General features: G+C 39.7%; 4 protein-coding genes across 10 annotated transcripts in view; 2 read left to right on the top strand and 2 right to left on the bottom strand.

Annotated features, from left to right (window-relative positions):
- Nucleotides 1-221: 221 nt before the first annotated feature.
- ccl20a.3 (chemokine (C-C motif) ligand 20a, duplicate 3) lies at nt 222-1,320 on the bottom strand. Its single transcript, XM_008333849.2, has 4 exons — nt 946-1,320; nt 727-835; nt 558-632; nt 222-470 (listed from the first exon to the last, which is right to left on the bottom strand). Exons 1-4 carry the CDS (start codon nt 1,019-1,021, stop codon nt 404-406), a joined length of 327 nt encoding a protein of 108 aa, XP_008332071.1. The 5' UTR covers nt 1,022-1,320; the 3' UTR covers nt 222-403.
- Nucleotides 1,321-2,935: 1,615 nt separating this feature from the next.
- Nucleotides 2,936-4,032, top strand: ccl20a.4 (chemokine (C-C motif) ligand 20a, duplicate 4). Its single transcript, XM_008333848.3, has 3 exons — nt 2,936-3,491; nt 3,620-3,728; nt 3,829-4,032. The coding sequence occupies exons 1-3, from the start codon at nt 3,425-3,427 to the stop codon at nt 3,950-3,952; spliced, it is 300 nt and encodes a 99-aa protein (XP_008332070.1). The 5' UTR covers nt 2,936-3,424; the 3' UTR covers nt 3,953-4,032.
- Nucleotides 4,033-4,371: 339 nt separating this feature from the next.
- eif4e2 (eukaryotic translation initiation factor 4E family member 2) lies at nt 4,372-13,867 on the top strand. Of its 7 annotated transcripts, none has more exons than XR_001761684.2 (14): nt 4,373-4,674; nt 4,948-5,167; nt 5,362-5,493; nt 5,588-5,784; nt 5,901-6,130; nt 6,218-6,359; nt 6,449-6,615; nt 6,693-6,940; nt 7,018-7,220; nt 7,416-7,671; nt 7,820-8,010; nt 8,104-8,149; nt 8,278-8,690; nt 9,728-9,879. XR_001761684.2 is itself a non-coding variant. In XM_025066291.1 (14 exons), the coding sequence occupies exons 2-14, from the start codon at nt 5,024-5,026 to the stop codon at nt 8,305-8,307; spliced, it is 1,881 nt and encodes a 626-aa protein (XP_024922059.1). In that variant the 5' UTR covers nt 4,373-4,674; nt 4,948-5,023; the 3' UTR covers nt 8,308-9,276. The 7 variants fall into 7 exon arrangements, 6 of the variants coding, with proteins under 6 accessions (XP_016897670.1, XP_024922059.1, XP_008332069.1 ...); XM_025066291.1 differs by lacking the exon at nt 9,728-9,879 and having other exon boundaries at nt 5,588-5,625; nt 5,731-5,784; nt 8,278-9,276; XM_008333847.3 differs by lacking the exon at nt 9,728-9,879 and having other exon boundaries at nt 8,278-8,336; nt 8,460-9,276.
- Nucleotides 13,560-15,112, bottom strand: part of LOC103395970 (phospholipid scramblase 1) — a 4,872-nt gene continuing 3,319 nt past the window's right edge. The window contains exons 5-7 of the mRNA XM_025066308.1: nt 14,946-15,057; nt 14,744-14,843; nt 13,560-14,637 (exon numbers count right to left, since the gene is read on the bottom strand). Coding sequence (XP_024922076.1) covers nt 14,561-14,637; nt 14,744-14,843; nt 14,946-15,057 — 289 coding nt within the window. The 3' untranslated portion in view covers nt 13,560-14,560. The remainder of the gene's footprint in view (nt 14,638-14,743; nt 14,844-14,945; nt 15,058-15,112) is intronic.

Raw genomic sequence — 15,112 nt, 5'->3', positions numbered from 1 at the left:
TATATATATATATACAATATATATGGCAGGGTGAAAATAGTTATAAACTGTTAAAAAAAATAGCCTGAAAAAAAGGCCTGTACTGTAGTCGTGGGACTCACACTACCTTTTTTTTCAGCTCTATTTATCAGGTTTGACAAAAGGCCATAAAATTCCCAGAGATCCTTATCAGCAGTGCTGGATTTCACATGTTCTGTTCACACTCCTCTGTTATTTAGTGGAAACAAAAAAGTAAACAAATGACTGGGAAACACAGCTCTGTGCTTTTATTTACAAATTGTACAAAACCACACTGATGTCACATAAACGTATAAAATTATAGAACTGCTCCATGAACAGAGCTTCACACACAAGAAAAAAAAAATCAACACGGTTGATGTTTTTATTGCAAATGAACAACATGCTAAGAAGAAGAGAAGAAGCTGCCGTTGTTTGACTGGGCTTCAGTGTGAACTATCTGGGCTTTGTTCCTGTTGGAAATCAGATAAGTAGTTATGACTACTGTCAGTGCAGTATGAGGATGGCAGAATCATGTGAGGTTTTCTGACAAATCTCACCTCAGGAGGTTGACATAGTGCATCACCCAGTTCAGTTTGGGATCTGTGCATGTTTTACCTTTTCTTGTGTGAAAACTGTACGCCAGAAAAGCAAGAAAACGTTTACTATCAACATAAATACACTGATTGTTAATGAAAGCAGGTCAGAGAGGAGTTTTTTTATACTTACATGATGGCATTGATGGGACACATCTCTCTTTTGTCTTGGACTGAGTATCCCTTGATCACAAAAAAGGGGAGTTTCTTCTTCATGTATCTCAGACAGCATTCACGATGAGCTGTGTGACAAAGTTCAATATCATTAGAGAGTGTGTGAAATAATCATGGGACGGGTCGGTTTAAGAATGTGCTGCTGGAGGATAAAAAAAGGAGTGTAGCCGTCACGTACCTGCTGATGTGCGTGTCACCCAGAGACAGAGCGTCAACACTGTGATCACCATCACTGCAGCTTTGACTGACACCATGGCTTCTCTTCTGCTGTCGTCTCGTCAGTGGTGGAGTCAAGTCAGAGCAGTGGCTGTGACACAGAGCTGAGCCGCACACCTTTATATGTGCACCGGGGAACAGGAAATTAACAGGTGGAAAATAGAACAATAGAACTGAACTGCAGTCTTACACCAACACAGAATTCCCCCAGATCTGCCCCCACAACAGGCAGAATCAACAGGGTGAAGGGGGGGAGGGAGAGGGGGTGAATGAAAGAAAATGTCCTTTTATCTATAGTTATTTTCTTTTCTTTAAATTTAATGAAGCAAATTAACTGAAAGTATTCCAAGCATAAAGTTAAAAACTCCATCCTGAACTCCCCAAAAGATTTTTATTACTTGATTTAGTTTTTTGCATTATCTTTAGACACAGTAACTCTTTTAGTTGAAGTTGAATTGCTTATAATATTTTAACTTTTCATACACAAGCAAAATTATTTCACACAAATTATATCATATTATATTTTATATATTTTAGCCCTCTAGAGCACTGACTTTTTCTTCAAACTTCAAACTTTTCGCCAAACTTTTTTTGGCTGTAGAGTTGCTATTCACTTTAGAGACCTATTTACTCATATAAACACAATGCTCCTATTTATACACATATTGAATGAAACGGCACAATATGACCTGATGATTAGCATCTACATATAGAACTGCATCTATCATTTTATTTCAATCTACCACCACTCCCTTTGTGGTCGATTTCCAAACAATTATTATTTGTTCTTTCTGTCTTTGTAAAGTAACGGCTCATACTAAGGACTACTACTGTAAGTTTAGTCAAATGTAATCTTCCCTGAGCATTATGAAAATAAAAAAAGAAATAACTAAAGTGGAACTCAGGCTTGATGTGGTTTTGATGGAAAGTTCATGATGAACTATAATATAAATCCGATGACCTATTTTAGTGGTTCTTTGCACTACTCTCCGTAGCTGCATGGGTCATGGGTGTATACCAGGAGTTCCTCTGACCTAGAAAAGAACCGATGCTGCGCCTCCGAACTAACCCACTCTGTGCAGCCCACATGACGCCGCTGCAGCATGAGAAGATACTGTATCCTGTCTGTGATCTCTGCTCTTTTCAAATGTCATTCTGCAATGGCTTTGAAGTCATTATTATTTAATAGCAACACGTGTGTGGAAAGTCTTACACTGTTCTGCAGGAATTTCCAAAGGTGTGGTAGAACCATCATGGGATTAGCTAATGCCATAAATCAGTAACCAAACACTACAAAGAAACTTTCCTGGATGGACTGAGCTGGTGTTGGCATGACCATTATGATCTAAGTTAAAAATACGGTTTGATAAAATTGGCCAAGAAATTCAAAGTTTTCTTCTTCTGCACACACTGACCCCGGTCCTCAGTTTGTCTTTTGGATTTAATTCAGGACTTTGGGCCAGTCACTAACATTCACTTGGATAGTTCTTCAGAAAAAATATACTCTTGTCCTACAGCTGGTTCCCAGGTGGGCTGCAGACCTGGTGCTTGATCTTACAGTACCAGGACGACTTCAGCTGTATTTCCAGGTTTCAATAAACAAATGAACACGACGTCGGTATAATAACCCTCGACAAAAGAGTGACTTTGTTAGGTGTAAAAGTTGCATCTCTCCACTATGTCTTTAAACTGAGGGAAGACAGGAGTATTGACAGGCACTTTCTGTTAAGATGCTCTAATGGTAACAAAACAAATCGTTCAACCCTTATGTTAAATAAAAACTCTATATTATTAAGTATCTAGAATTGGTTTCTACCCATAAACCATACACAGGACATTCAATCACAGGTGTGACTAGAGGAAAACCTATTATAAACAAATCTGTTTGCCAGTCTTACAGCATGTGGACCTGCTGTGAAATGGCCATGTTGTTGGCAGATTAGGCTAACCACCGTGCAGGGTAGCTAAACTGTAATGTCCTAATTTACAAAACACACGTCCATTCTATCCATTCTGTATTAGAAAGAAAATTCTTTGTACTTGCCTACTTTGTTTTGACCTCAGTGAGAAACAATTAACCATTTGTATTTACTGTACTTTCTACCTATGAGTCATAGTTATCCTATTTTTGTGGGGATTTTTGGGTGAATGCTGACTGTGTTCTTTCTGGCCTTACTACATGTACATTATGTAATCCACCTCTCTGTAGTGACCGACAGAGGAGGGTTTTTTTTTTTTTCCCACCATTGCGGCGAAAAGAACTTTGTGCCTCATTCATGTCACTTGTCCTATTTAACTTTACTCGGTGTTAGACCGGCATTTCCAGCTGTGGAATCTTCCCCTTTTCACACTGCATTTAAACTCCACCAGACACTGACACTGACACCACATCACGACACACTGATTATTCTGATTCACAACTGTAGAAGAGCTAAAGAAAGATGGTAAAACACGTCGTGTTTGTCTCTGTTCTGCTGCTGGTGCTGATGCTGGCGTTGACTGAGAGCAGTGAGTATGACTTTGACGATTGAAGATACATCATTCCTGTATAATTGGATTCGGTCAAGACAGGAAAGTCTTTGCTGTTGTTTTGTCATTTGTTGTCTTTCTTTACTGACGTGTTTCCTTCTCTGAAGGCCCAAGGATGTGCTGCACACAGTACAATGAAAAACCAATTCCTGTCAAGTTCTTAAAATACTACAAAGTCCAGGAGATGAGAGGTTACTGCAACATCAAGGCAGTTGTGTAAGAAAGCGAAGCATCAGGAATGACACACAAACAGTACAGTGGAGTGATGACAGCTGATGTTGAAGCTGATGTCTGAACTTTTCTCTTCCTAATTCAGCTTTACAACACTGAAGAACAGATTTGTATGTGCCAACCCTAACTCAAAGTGGGTGCAGCGTGCCATGGAGTCGGTGCCAGAGTATGTCAGTTTCTTTAACCTACAAGTGAAGAAATCCACCTAAGGATACTGACATTATCATATCAAGTTTTATTAATTACTTTACTGCCTGCAATAAAAAAATAAATATTTTTTACAACAAGAGACCCCTTTTTAAAAAAAGTTTCTGAATATACCATTATAATGTTAATAAATTGTTTTTTTAATATTAAGTTAAATGTGTATTTTCATATCAATAACATATCTCATACAGATATTTATAATGTCTCACAACGAAAAGTATTATTTATTTTTTAAACAGAGTAATTAAGGTGAACATAGGGGGACAATAGTTTTAATGCTATAGTTACAGTAACTTTGAAGCTCAAGAGCAAAAAGTTAATGTGTGTATACTTTAATTTTACGTTAAACATACAAAACTAAAGTGTATTAAATACCCAGTATCACCAGTAGATGGCGGAAATAAATCGACAAAGGAAGGATTCACTGGATGAATGAAAAAGCGGAAGTGCAGACAGGAAGTCGGTTTTTGTTTTGACGTTCCTCTACAATTCATACAAGTCATGATAAATGTGTAGTGCGTTTGTTCGGACATTTAGAGTGACTTTTAACAAAAACATCCTTTGTGTTAGACTGAAGATGACCGCTACTTCAAGTGCTCCTAGACCTCGAGAAGATAAATAGACACGAAGATGCTAGAGCGGTGCAGCTGCATGCTAACCGATGCTAATGTGCAGCTGTCACAGTGACAGCTACAGGGGAGAAGATGATACAAAGAGGAGTGAGGTGAGATAAGAAAACAGATAGCATCATCTACTGCGGGAGTGTGTGTAAAATCGATCAATTAAAATTAACGAGCAACCTATACCATTATGAATAACAGCAACAATATATATATTCAGTTTCATGATTTATATTTGTTTGCAAAAATTCCAGAATAGTCTAATTTATTCATGTATTAAAATTACACTGTCATATGATTTTGCTATAAAAAAAGTCCAACACTTGCACTGCTTTAAATGCAATAATATTGTATTATTATGACTTTTTTCATTTAAGGTGTAAAATAAGTGCCAAATGCACACTGTCCTGGTTGAGGTTTCCTCACTGACCAAGGAGTCAAGGTTTAGAGGTCATGAAAGAAGCCGGCTCTGCAGTGTGTGGAGCTGAGGCTCTGGTTGAAGACCAGGAATTTCCCTCTGACAACTCGTCACTCTTCTCTGACAGCTCCACGCCCATCGCTAAGCTGCATGGAAACATCACATGGCACCGTCCACAGGTTTGATCTTGTGCCAGTTGGAAAAGCCGCTGTGAAATTTATCACATGACTTTGTTATGGATTAACTGTTAATAATCTACGTTTGACCTTATCAGGTGTTTTTTGGCAGAGCCAAGTTCACATTCTCACAAAATACAAATACTTTACAAATATATTCTGATTTATTTTTGTTTACTATAATTTTTCACCTGCAGGAGATCTGCCAGTCTCCAGTTCTTCTTCCTGACAACATTAACCTGGCTCATGCCAAACAAGGCCTGTTAGGAGACTGCTGGTTCCTCTGCGCCTGTACTGTCCTGCTCAGGAACAGACACATACTAAACAAGGTAGATAAATATATACAGTATTATTTACATTCTCAGTATGCAAATTCCTAATTATTATATTCTGACAAATGTCACCAAATTCATATTTCTGCAGGTGATTCCTCCAGACCAGCCCCTGTGGGGTGACTGCAGGTACCGAGGCTTCTTCCTGTTTCGTTTCTGGCAGCAGGGATACTGGATGGAGGTGACTGTTGATGACCGCCTGCCATGTATTAATTCCACTCTCTGCTTCTCAAGCTGCCACTCACCAAATGCCTTCTGGGTCGCTTTGTTAGAAAAAGCCTATGCCAAGTAAGAGTCTATCTACTTTACAGATACAATCAGCTGGGAATGTAAAGACTGACATTTAGTTTTTTTACCCATTAAATGTCTGTTCATTCACGTAATGTTGTCTCCATTTTCTCCAGGCTTCATGGCTCATATGAGCGACTGTGGGCAGGTCAGGTGTCCGAAGCCCTGGTGGATTTGACTGGTGGTCTTGCTGAACACTGGAGCTTAGGAGACTTAAGTTTAGATGAGGGGCAGATGGCAGATAGGGACAGTGAACAGATCAGGAGAAGGAGACTTGACTTGAACCGTCTCAACCATGTCAAGGATAATTGTTTATTGAGCTGTTCCACCAACAGCAGCCCTGGAGGTTAGGAATGTTTTTTTCACTTGGATAAAAAAGAAATGCTCTGTCTAATGAGTCAGATTAACAATGGTCTCTGTTTGTCTGTTGTAGGTGCCAGCGAGTTGGGTCAGTACCACGCCCTAAATGTCATGGAATGGTTGGATGTGAAGGCGGAGTCTGGAAGCGAAATACGTCTACTCAGGATCAAAAACCCTTGGGGGAGAGGCTGCTGGGGAGGACGGTGGATAGAGGAGTAAGCATGGATATTATAGTGTAACCTCAGAAGATGTTCATTTCTGCACCTTTGGTCTAAAATTCTTATTTCTGTGTCGTTCTTTGAAGTGGTGCAAGTTGGAGGTCTATTGACCCTAAATGGGCGTCAGAGTTACAGTCCAGGGTGGCAGAGGGTGAATTTTGGGTGGATGAAGCTGAATTTCGGTCCCAGTTTGATGACGTCACAGTCGGATATCCACTCAATGAGGAAGGATACCTAAGGAGCATCTATACTGGTTGGTTTTCTAGTAAATTGGGAGTGGATTTTCTCCTTGCAGTTTCATTTCACCCTGACTCCAGTCCTCTCTGACAGGAAATCTGCTCACTCACAGCCATCAGCTGTCAGGCCGGTGGATAAAAGGACAGTCAGCCGGCGGCAGCAGAAACAGCAGCAGCTACTCCATCAATCCTAAATTTTGGATTAATGTCAGTGAGAGCGGAGAGATTATTGTGTCCCTGCTGCAGCAAAGGAAGAGGAGAAACACAGAGAAACTGGCACAAATGCACCTCAATGACACAAAGCACCAGCACTACCAGGCCACTGCTCTACACATGTGGAAGGTTTGTGGGAAGAAGCCAGCGTTTTACATTCACTGACAATTATGGTTTAGGGTTAAATTTGATTTCCTTTCTACCAGGTGGAGAAGAAGCATTTTAATCTGAGCCGCTTATTGAACAAACCTCCTTGTGCTTCTACTCACTGCCACACCTATGAGAGGGAGGTGGTTCTACACAGGCAGCTGGAGCCTGGCTACTACCTGCTGATCCCTAGCACCTACCAGTCGGGGGCCGAAGCCCGCTTTCTTATCAGGGTCTTTTCCTCTGCTTCTTTATCTCTTAGGTGAGGAATCAGCAAGACAGAGAAAGAAAAAAGAATTTTAAAGAAAAGTATTTATGAGACATACTTTGTTTTGTTTTAAGCCTCAATCAACTTCTGAATTATTACCATCACACTTTAGAAAACTGCACTATATTATGAGTTATTATCTAAAATAAAAAACTGTTATGTATAACTTCTTAAATGGTTTTTCCTCAGTGCTCTGAAAAGCCCAGCGCCATCACTGCCTCTAATAAAAGATAGTGAGTGGGAGACCAGCTACTTCCACGGCTCGTGGGTGACAGGAAAGACGGCAGGAGGAAGCAGGAACTTCCTGTCTCACTTGCAGAACCCCTGCTTCCCTTTTACGGTGACTGAGGACGCAGAGGTGAAGTCAGGAGATAATGTCAGGATAAACCTTCACCAGAACCGTGCCGACTCTGAGCTCCACGCCATTGGTTTTCATGTGTACAAGGTCAGTGCGACAGCTTGGCGTAACATTTGAATTCCATCCACATTTAAATTGAATCTAATCATAAACAAAGATGATTCAGTCATTTAATAATCTAATACACTTTAAATAAGCTAAACTTTACCATTTATATCACACATCTGGCATTAAGACTTTACAGGACACATGTGGACAGTTGAGCAGAGACCAGGACCCCATAGCCAGCTGTGTCCCCCACTGTTATACACAGAATGTCAGTCTGTCCTGCAGTCTTCCTGCTGGGACTTACACCATCATCTCGTCCACATATGAGCCTGATTGCTGCGCAGACTTCACCCTCAGCTTGTCTCGTAGGATACACAGGTTTGATCATGACGCAGTAGTATGTACTGTAGTATTCAGATGTCTTATCACTGAGCTGTTGTTGGAATAAGTGATGGTGTTTGTCTCTTTCAGGAAAGTGGTCAAAAGTCAGGAGAGTCTGGGAAGAACCATTCAAGAGGTTTGTAATGTGATTTCACAAATGATCAATTTTATCAATTGTATCAAGAGATGTTTATTACTTACTGCATGTCACTATTAATGATGTTTAAATCATCTTTTCATTTCACTGTCTCTCTCTGGCTTCAGGTCTCCCACATCTCTCTGATGCAAAGCTAGTTCTCTGGAGCTGTTGCCTCACCTCCGATGTCAGTTCTTGCTCCCAGTGCCTCTTGGCTCACGATGAAAGTACCAGTCCTTCTTTCTAACTTCACCGCACTGTGTGTCTGTGTTTGTATGTATTGTATGTGTGTCTGTGTGAGGAATCCTAGAAAACCTTTTATCCTGAATCGCTGAGGCTCAGGGCTGACGGGTAGCCAAACGCTCATCGGCGATTAGGACATCAGAGCTAGTCGGTGGGTTGGGCTGTTAATGAAGTATGACGGGACTGGACGGAGTAAACAAACAGCCGCCATTGAAGAGAGCCGCCGCTGCTCTGGCTCATTCACTCACTGGCGCGTCGGCCTGAAACAATGATGCCTCTCATGAAGGTCCTCACAGAGGTATGGGGAGGGTGAGGGGTGAGGGGATGGTCTTCACCAGCAGAGCCACACCACACCACACCATGCAGTGCCAAACCAAACCAGTTTCCTCTCATTCATCAACTCAACACAACTGTGGCTGACTTGATTTGTTCTCTTGACACAAGGTCTTACCAACCCTTTTTATCTTCTCTTAACCTGCTCGGCATCCTCACTAACCAGCAAATCAGGCAAATCAGGCAGAACATGAATAAATTCCACCTTGTTTTTGATTCACCCACTCACCCCCATGCTCTTCCACTGTCATCCCCCAGAACTGGTGCAGCTCAGACCTGAGCAGGGGATTGATACAGAGGAAGAAATAATGAATGTGGCTCATTAGATAAAACAGCTTTATCAACATCTAATCCTTCTTGTGTTAGTGTGGTGATGCGACTGTCTGCTGACCAGGCTGCCTATGTGTGTGTACAACTGACAGGCTCTCTGATTATTCAGTAAAGCCACAGTTAGGGAGTTCTGAATACATCCACCTGGTGGTGTGTGGTACTGCGCTATGTACTGTACTTTATATGCTTTGAAAGTTAATGAATAAAATATTTAAACTTAATTGGATAGTCTTTTGGCTTTCCATCCTGTTTTCTGTTTTAATGTGAGACTAGACAGTAGAACTTGGAATAATGATGTTGTGAAAAAAACTATTTATAGATAACATACAACAAAAATCTGGATTTATATACAATATATAAGTTATATAGTTGCATTGTTTCACAGATGAGTAACAAAACAATGAAACTTCCCCAAAATGTTAATACAAGATTATTTTCACTGTAAGAATACCTATCTATTTACATTTTCTGTTAAAACACATTAAAAATATCTTCATAATAATAAAAGAGTGAGTAAATACATAAACTAGTGAACAAATGTGATGATGACTAACCTCCGCCCCAGAGCAAAATGCAGTGCTCTGGGGCATATAAATAAGGTATTTCATGTAAAAAAAAAAAAGGTTGATAAATTATAATAAGTGCAAAATACTACACTTTGCACCTTTGCAGCATTGACACTCCTGGACAGCAGAGGGCGGCAAATCTCCTCTCATCCTGTGAAAGACGCAATAGAAGAAAACACTCGGCTCACCGGAAGCGTTGCTGTGGAATTCAGGAGGCTGAGACCGGACTCCACGAAGCCCTCAGCAGGAGAAGCATGAACAACAAATTCGATGCGTGAGTTATTGACTTTTCTATGGATCGTATTCTTCTGGTCGTCTCCGAACTTCTTTTCTAAACAACTGGAAATATTAAACTGTTGGCGTTGGTGTGTAAAACTGAGAGGCGTGTCAGTCAATGTGCGGTCGTGCGTGGTCCGAGGGCTCCTAAAACAAGCATAAAACATTGGTAAATTTAACACAGTATCAAGTAACGGGATTGAGCTGTTTATGTTTGAAATCAGAAAGTTGCACCGTGTTGTTAGCCGTAGCTTAGCCTGTCGGTAAAAAGGCAGGCCGCAAATCCTCGGCGTAGTAGTTAGTTAGACAGCCTGGGAAGGTTCACTTAGGCTCTGCTTACAGCACACTACCCGGAAACTGACAGCTGGTTAGCTGATGAGTTGTAACGATAGATATATGTAGAATTTTATAACTTGTTAAAACTTTTTTTCTACAAAATTAAGTAATAGCCTACATTTCGCATACCCTTTGCACGATACATAATAATGCCAAAATATTATCAGTAAATGAAACTTAATTGGACCAATTCGGATGAGGCTGCCTTAGGTAGATACTAAAGCAAAAAATATAGGAAACTGAACATGTAATGCATTGTTTTCTAAATTTGCATCAATGTGCAGTGGAACACAACGTTTTCGAAATTAATGTTTCAATTATATATTATAGGAACTGGCCAGAACCACTGGAAATGAGAAACCTGGTTTGTGATAGTTTAAGGTGGATAGAATGATTTAAAAACTAATGGACCAGCAAGTTGGACAGTTTTTATTATTATTCTACATAGGTTAAAAAATAGGTTTTGGTAATACAGTATGATGCAACAGGATGTCATCAGAGAACTGCAGCACACATAATGGCTTAATTAATTAATTAATTAAGTTATAGAGCTACAGAGAATGCTTTTTGCTTCCACCGTTATAGTGTGGTCAAACTGGTTAGTTCCGATTAGGTGATGTTTCAGTGTAACACACTTGTTTTTTTGTGTGTTTGTATTTTCTAGTTTAAAAGACGATGATAGTGGAGACCACGACCAGGACCAAGGATCACCGAAAGACAGTGAGAAGGAAAAACCTGAGGACGAGGACAAGGAACAGAACACACAAAGGAAAAAGGTTGGAACATTTGAAATAAAGTTGAGAAAGGTTATTCGTTTGTTTCCGTGTGCGGCTTGATCACGTCTTCTTTATCATCAGATGGTTGTGCCAGGAGCTGGAGAGCATCCTCTTCAGTACAACTACACCTTCTGGTATTCCAGGCGAACACCAGGGCGACCAGCTAGTACTCAGAGCTACGAACAAAACATCAAACAGATTGGCAGCTTTGCCTCGGTATGATCTCATGGTCCTACTATGTATACAAATAATTTGCTTATATCAAGCAGGCATTACCAGACCCCTGGCTTTAATAATAGCTGTTTCCTGGTTTTGTTTGAATTTAAACTACAACCATGCATGTCATGAACAGCATTTATCTTTTAAAATTCTTCAGCACTTAGACAGCTGAATAGTACTAAATGGCATGCATTTTAACTATATTTAACAGTGGCGATTAACTTGAGGTGTGCCACACCTTTGGTTTGGAATAAAAGTTTTTCGGAATTTGTCTCTTTTTGAAATAGTTATTCTTATTTTCAGTAGTTTCCTATATTGTTTTGATTTTGTGCTTGATTTTGCTGCCATAGGTGGAGCAGTTCTGGCGTTTCTATAGTCACATGATCCGGCCAGGTGATCTGACCGGCCATAGTGATTTCCATCTCTTTAAAGAGGGTATTAAACCTATGTGGGAGGTGAGTCAAAATGATTGGAACTATGATTTGATTTGAAATGCACACTCTGACACGAGCAGTTTGTATTGTGCGTAGGATGATGCCAATAAAATGGGCGGGAAGTGGATCATCCGTCTGAGGAAAGGCTTGGCGTCTCGGTGCTGGGAGAACCTGATCCTGGCCATGCTGGGGGAGCAATTCATGGTGGGAGAGGAAATCTGTGGGGCTGTAGTGTCAGTACGCTTCCAGGTACAGACAAACTGCCTTACACACATGAGCATACAACCTCAACTCCAACATATTCCTACATGCACTCCCCTCTTTCCTCAGGAGGACATCATTTCCATCTGGAACAAAACAGCCAGTGACCAGGCCACCACTGCCCGCATCAGAGACACACTGCGCCGAGTCCTGAACCTTCCACCCAACACCATCATGGAGTACAAGACGCACACAGACAGCATTAAGTATGTATGTCCCATCACTTTATTATTTTTTTTCTTCTTTTCTGCCATTTCTGCATGCTTGTATACTTCTTTCATAAAGTATATTCCACAGACAGGAACTATTACCAAGATCATTGTTATTCTCAGTTTCAAGCCTTCTCGGCAGTGTAGGTCATTATTTAAAGCTGAAGTTGAATCAATCAATCAGTGAAGTTTTCTTCACTTTCTGAAGTGAAGTTTTTTTGTTCATTTTATTTATTACCTCTTGAAAGTTGATCATTGGGGTTTGATTAAAATTTCTTTCTGTTAAAATCCTGGTCCTTCACAGAAAACACTCCATGGTTCCTGGTACTAGTTCCTGTGGTGGAAACATGCCTTTAACACTTCAAGTAATTACTGCATGTTGTAATATTTCTTCACACAAATGTGTTCCCAATAACAGTTACATTTTTTTCTATTTGAATCTTACAATCTCATAGTTTATTTAATATTACAACTCTTAGGAGATACATGTTAGTATCCATTGTAGTAAAATTATTTAACAAATACATTAATCTCTTAAATATCTGTACATTTCTATTGTCAATTGTTGGTGAAAAATAAGAAAAGAAAAGTAGCCGTAAATAATGCAGACATTGTACATGTACATACAGACAATATATCTGCATGTGTTTATGCATATGTGGATATGTGTATGTTCATATATACATACATATACATATGTGTATATACAGCATGAGTACTGTATATTTGGGCATATTGGGTATGTATGTGTGGACACATGCATACAGATTTGCAGATACGTTTTTATGTGTACATATATTAAAATATTTATATAGTTTGTATATTCAATTGTGTGTATATGTGAATATATTATAATTATTTTTATTATTATGTGCAGTTATATAAAATGTAATGTTAATACATTGTAAACTCCCAGTGGGGGGGTGGTTGTGGGGTGGTAGTAGGGTGGGGTCTAAAGAATAAAGTGTTTATTATGAATGATGACGTACTGCATCCTCCTTTGTAGAGCCTGGGAAGACTTCCATGGTCTGGTGAATGCTAGTGGTGGACGTTAGACCTTCAAACAGAACACCTCTAAGATGGTAAAGAAAAAACAAAAAAAAAACAAAATATAAACATTTTTCAATTTTTTAAAAAAAATTTAATTTATTTCTCATTTATTTTTTATAGGTGAGGAGATGAAGTAATGCCTTGTGGGTTGATGTGTCCATGGAGGAACACCTCTGTGTCTAACCTCTGCGTGACATGAAGCCAGTCATACAAAGTCAGGACGCGAGAAGAAGACCATCACTTATTTGTACCAAATTGGAAAATAACAGAGAGAGTCATATAACTGGACAGTGAACCAAGTCAAAGAGAGAAATGTGTGTTATTTTTTAATGAAATTGAGGGAGAAGAGTTTCATTTTTTTATTTTTTGGTAATGCCAAGCATTTGCTGAGCTGCCACCAGAGGGGGCAATGCTTGGCATTTGGTCATTTGCTGATTACAAATTATACTCCATAAAAGGCAACAGAAAAATATCTGTTATGTGGCTAAAACATCTTTTTATTGCTCAAATCAAATCTCACATTCTGCTATTAGTCAGTTCGTGCCTGTTCAACAGTGACCCAAACAGGATCGAAATGTTATTTTATAATAGTGCTGTATTTTAACTACTGTTCTGCTCATTTTGAACTACAAATGATGACTATTGTTGTTGATATGTTTGTAAATACAGTCCACTTTAAAGGTCATCTCAGTGAATCGTTACTGATTCTCATTTTTGAAACCATATCAGAACCTGGAGGGATGATGATCTTCTTGTGTTGTTCACAATGTCTTCAGAGTGGACTAGTGAGCAGCCTGCATCCTTGTGCCTGACCTCCAGCTTGACCTCTAGCCGGACCCAGTCCAGGTTTCTTCACCTGTGTTAAGTCTCATTAGAAAGTCTAAATGAAGGTGATTGTGACTGAACCCAGGGTCAGGTTACATTTAGTAGTGAACGTTCTGAGACATATTCAAAAAGAACCTATAGAGTGATGACTAAATGGCCATATTTGGTCATGGGGTGAATAGTGTTCATTTCAGAAGAGGTGGAACAAAGGAAAAGGTTTAAAACATTTTTATAGCAGTGAATGTTGAATATGCATCTGATGCTGAAACAGACTCATGGTCTTGGCTGCCTCTTGTGTTTGGGTCAGCAGCAGTCCCATTTATGGTCCCGTTTATTCATCAGCTCATTTCAAAGAACATGTGATTCTGTGGAGAGATGAGGAATGGAGCATTCATTTTTACTGTTTCAGTAAATACCAAAATACTAGATATTACCAACTAATAAACCCTTTAAACTGCATCCCATAGGGGAGCTGCATGTTACTACATGTGGCACCAAAGCTTCAATCGTTATTCTCATTGTACTGTGATATGTTCTCTTTCAGTTCAGATGATTAAAATGGTTTTCTCACCAGTAAGAATGTGGATCCCAGCAGCAGCAGTTTCATGTGTGACTCCATATTCAGTGGCACTAAAGAAGGAAAATGATGGAGAAATAATGTGTTTCAGGCAAGTTCAATGAACACCCACAATACTGATTAAATATTGTGGTTCATATATGAAATACATGAACTCACCATTCAGCCCAAAATATTCATGGTCCATGTTTTGTTCCTCATTGAAGCCAGGCCATTTCTTCCATATGGTGCCCAGTCTCTCACCGATGTTTGAGACGACCTACAGGAACATGTGAGAAAAAAGAATCAACACGTAAGTGCTAAAAAAACCACATCAATACCTTGAAATGTGTTTGATTGTACGGTTGTTATGTGGATCCACCTGAAACTGCTGGTCAGAGAAACATCTACATGGACAGCAGCAGCCTTGGATTCTGACAGAAGATGCTCCATCTGCATCACACACTTCCAGGAGTGGGGTGAACATGCTCCACCTGGATGCACAGTAACCAGCAGACAGCTTAACACACACTGCACAAAGTTAAACAT

Source organism: Cynoglossus semilaevis, chromosome 20 (assembly GCF_000523025.1).
Source record: "Cynoglossus semilaevis isolate Cse_v1.0 chromosome 20, Cse_v1.0, whole genome shotgun sequence".
Lineage (NCBI taxonomy): Eukaryota > Metazoa > Chordata > Actinopteri > Pleuronectiformes > Cynoglossidae > Cynoglossus > Cynoglossus semilaevis.
The sequence above is the reverse complement of the archived record's forward strand: the minus strand, read 5'-3'. Positions and strand labels throughout refer to the sequence as shown.

What these genes read in the sequence shown, in the direction of transcription:
- ccl20a.3 (XM_008333849.2), bottom strand. Translation starts at nt 1,021, where the DNA reads ATGGTGTCAGTCAAAGCTGCAGTGATGGTGATCACAGTGTTGACGCTC. An exon ending in GGTGACACGCACATCAGCAG is followed by an intron (nt 836 to 945) that starts GTACGTGACGGC and finishes TTTGTCACACAG; the next exon opens with CTCATCGTGAATGCTGTCTG. An exon ending in TGTCCCATCAATGCCATCAT is followed by an intron (nt 633 to 726) that starts GTAAGTATAAAA and finishes TCTGGCGTACAG; the next exon opens with TTTTCACACAAGAAAAGGTA.
- ccl20a.4 (XM_008333848.3), top strand. Translation starts at nt 3,425, where the DNA reads ATGGTAAAACACGTCGTGTTTGTCTCTGTTCTGCTGCTGGTGCTGATG. An exon ending in GCTGGCGTTGACTGAGAGCA is followed by an intron (nt 3,492 to 3,619) that starts GTGAGTATGACT and finishes CCTTCTCTGAAG; the next exon opens with GCCCAAGGATGTGCTGCACA. An exon ending in TGCAACATCAAGGCAGTTGT is followed by an intron (nt 3,729 to 3,828) that starts GTAAGAAAGCGA and finishes TTCCTAATTCAG; the next exon opens with CTTTACAACACTGAAGAACA.
- eif4e2 (XM_008333847.3), top strand. Translation starts at nt 5,024, where the DNA reads ATGAAAGAAGCCGGCTCTGCAGTGTGTGGAGCTGAGGCTCTGGTTGAA. An exon ending in TTGGTTTTCATGTGTACAAG is followed by an intron (nt 7,672 to 7,819) that starts GTCAGTGCGACA and finishes TCTGGCATTAAG; the next exon opens with ACTTTACAGGACACATGTGG. An exon ending in TTGTCTCGTAGGATACACAG is followed by an intron (nt 8,011 to 8,103) that starts GTTTGATCATGA and finishes TGTCTCTTTCAG; the next exon opens with GAAAGTGGTCAAAAGTCAGG.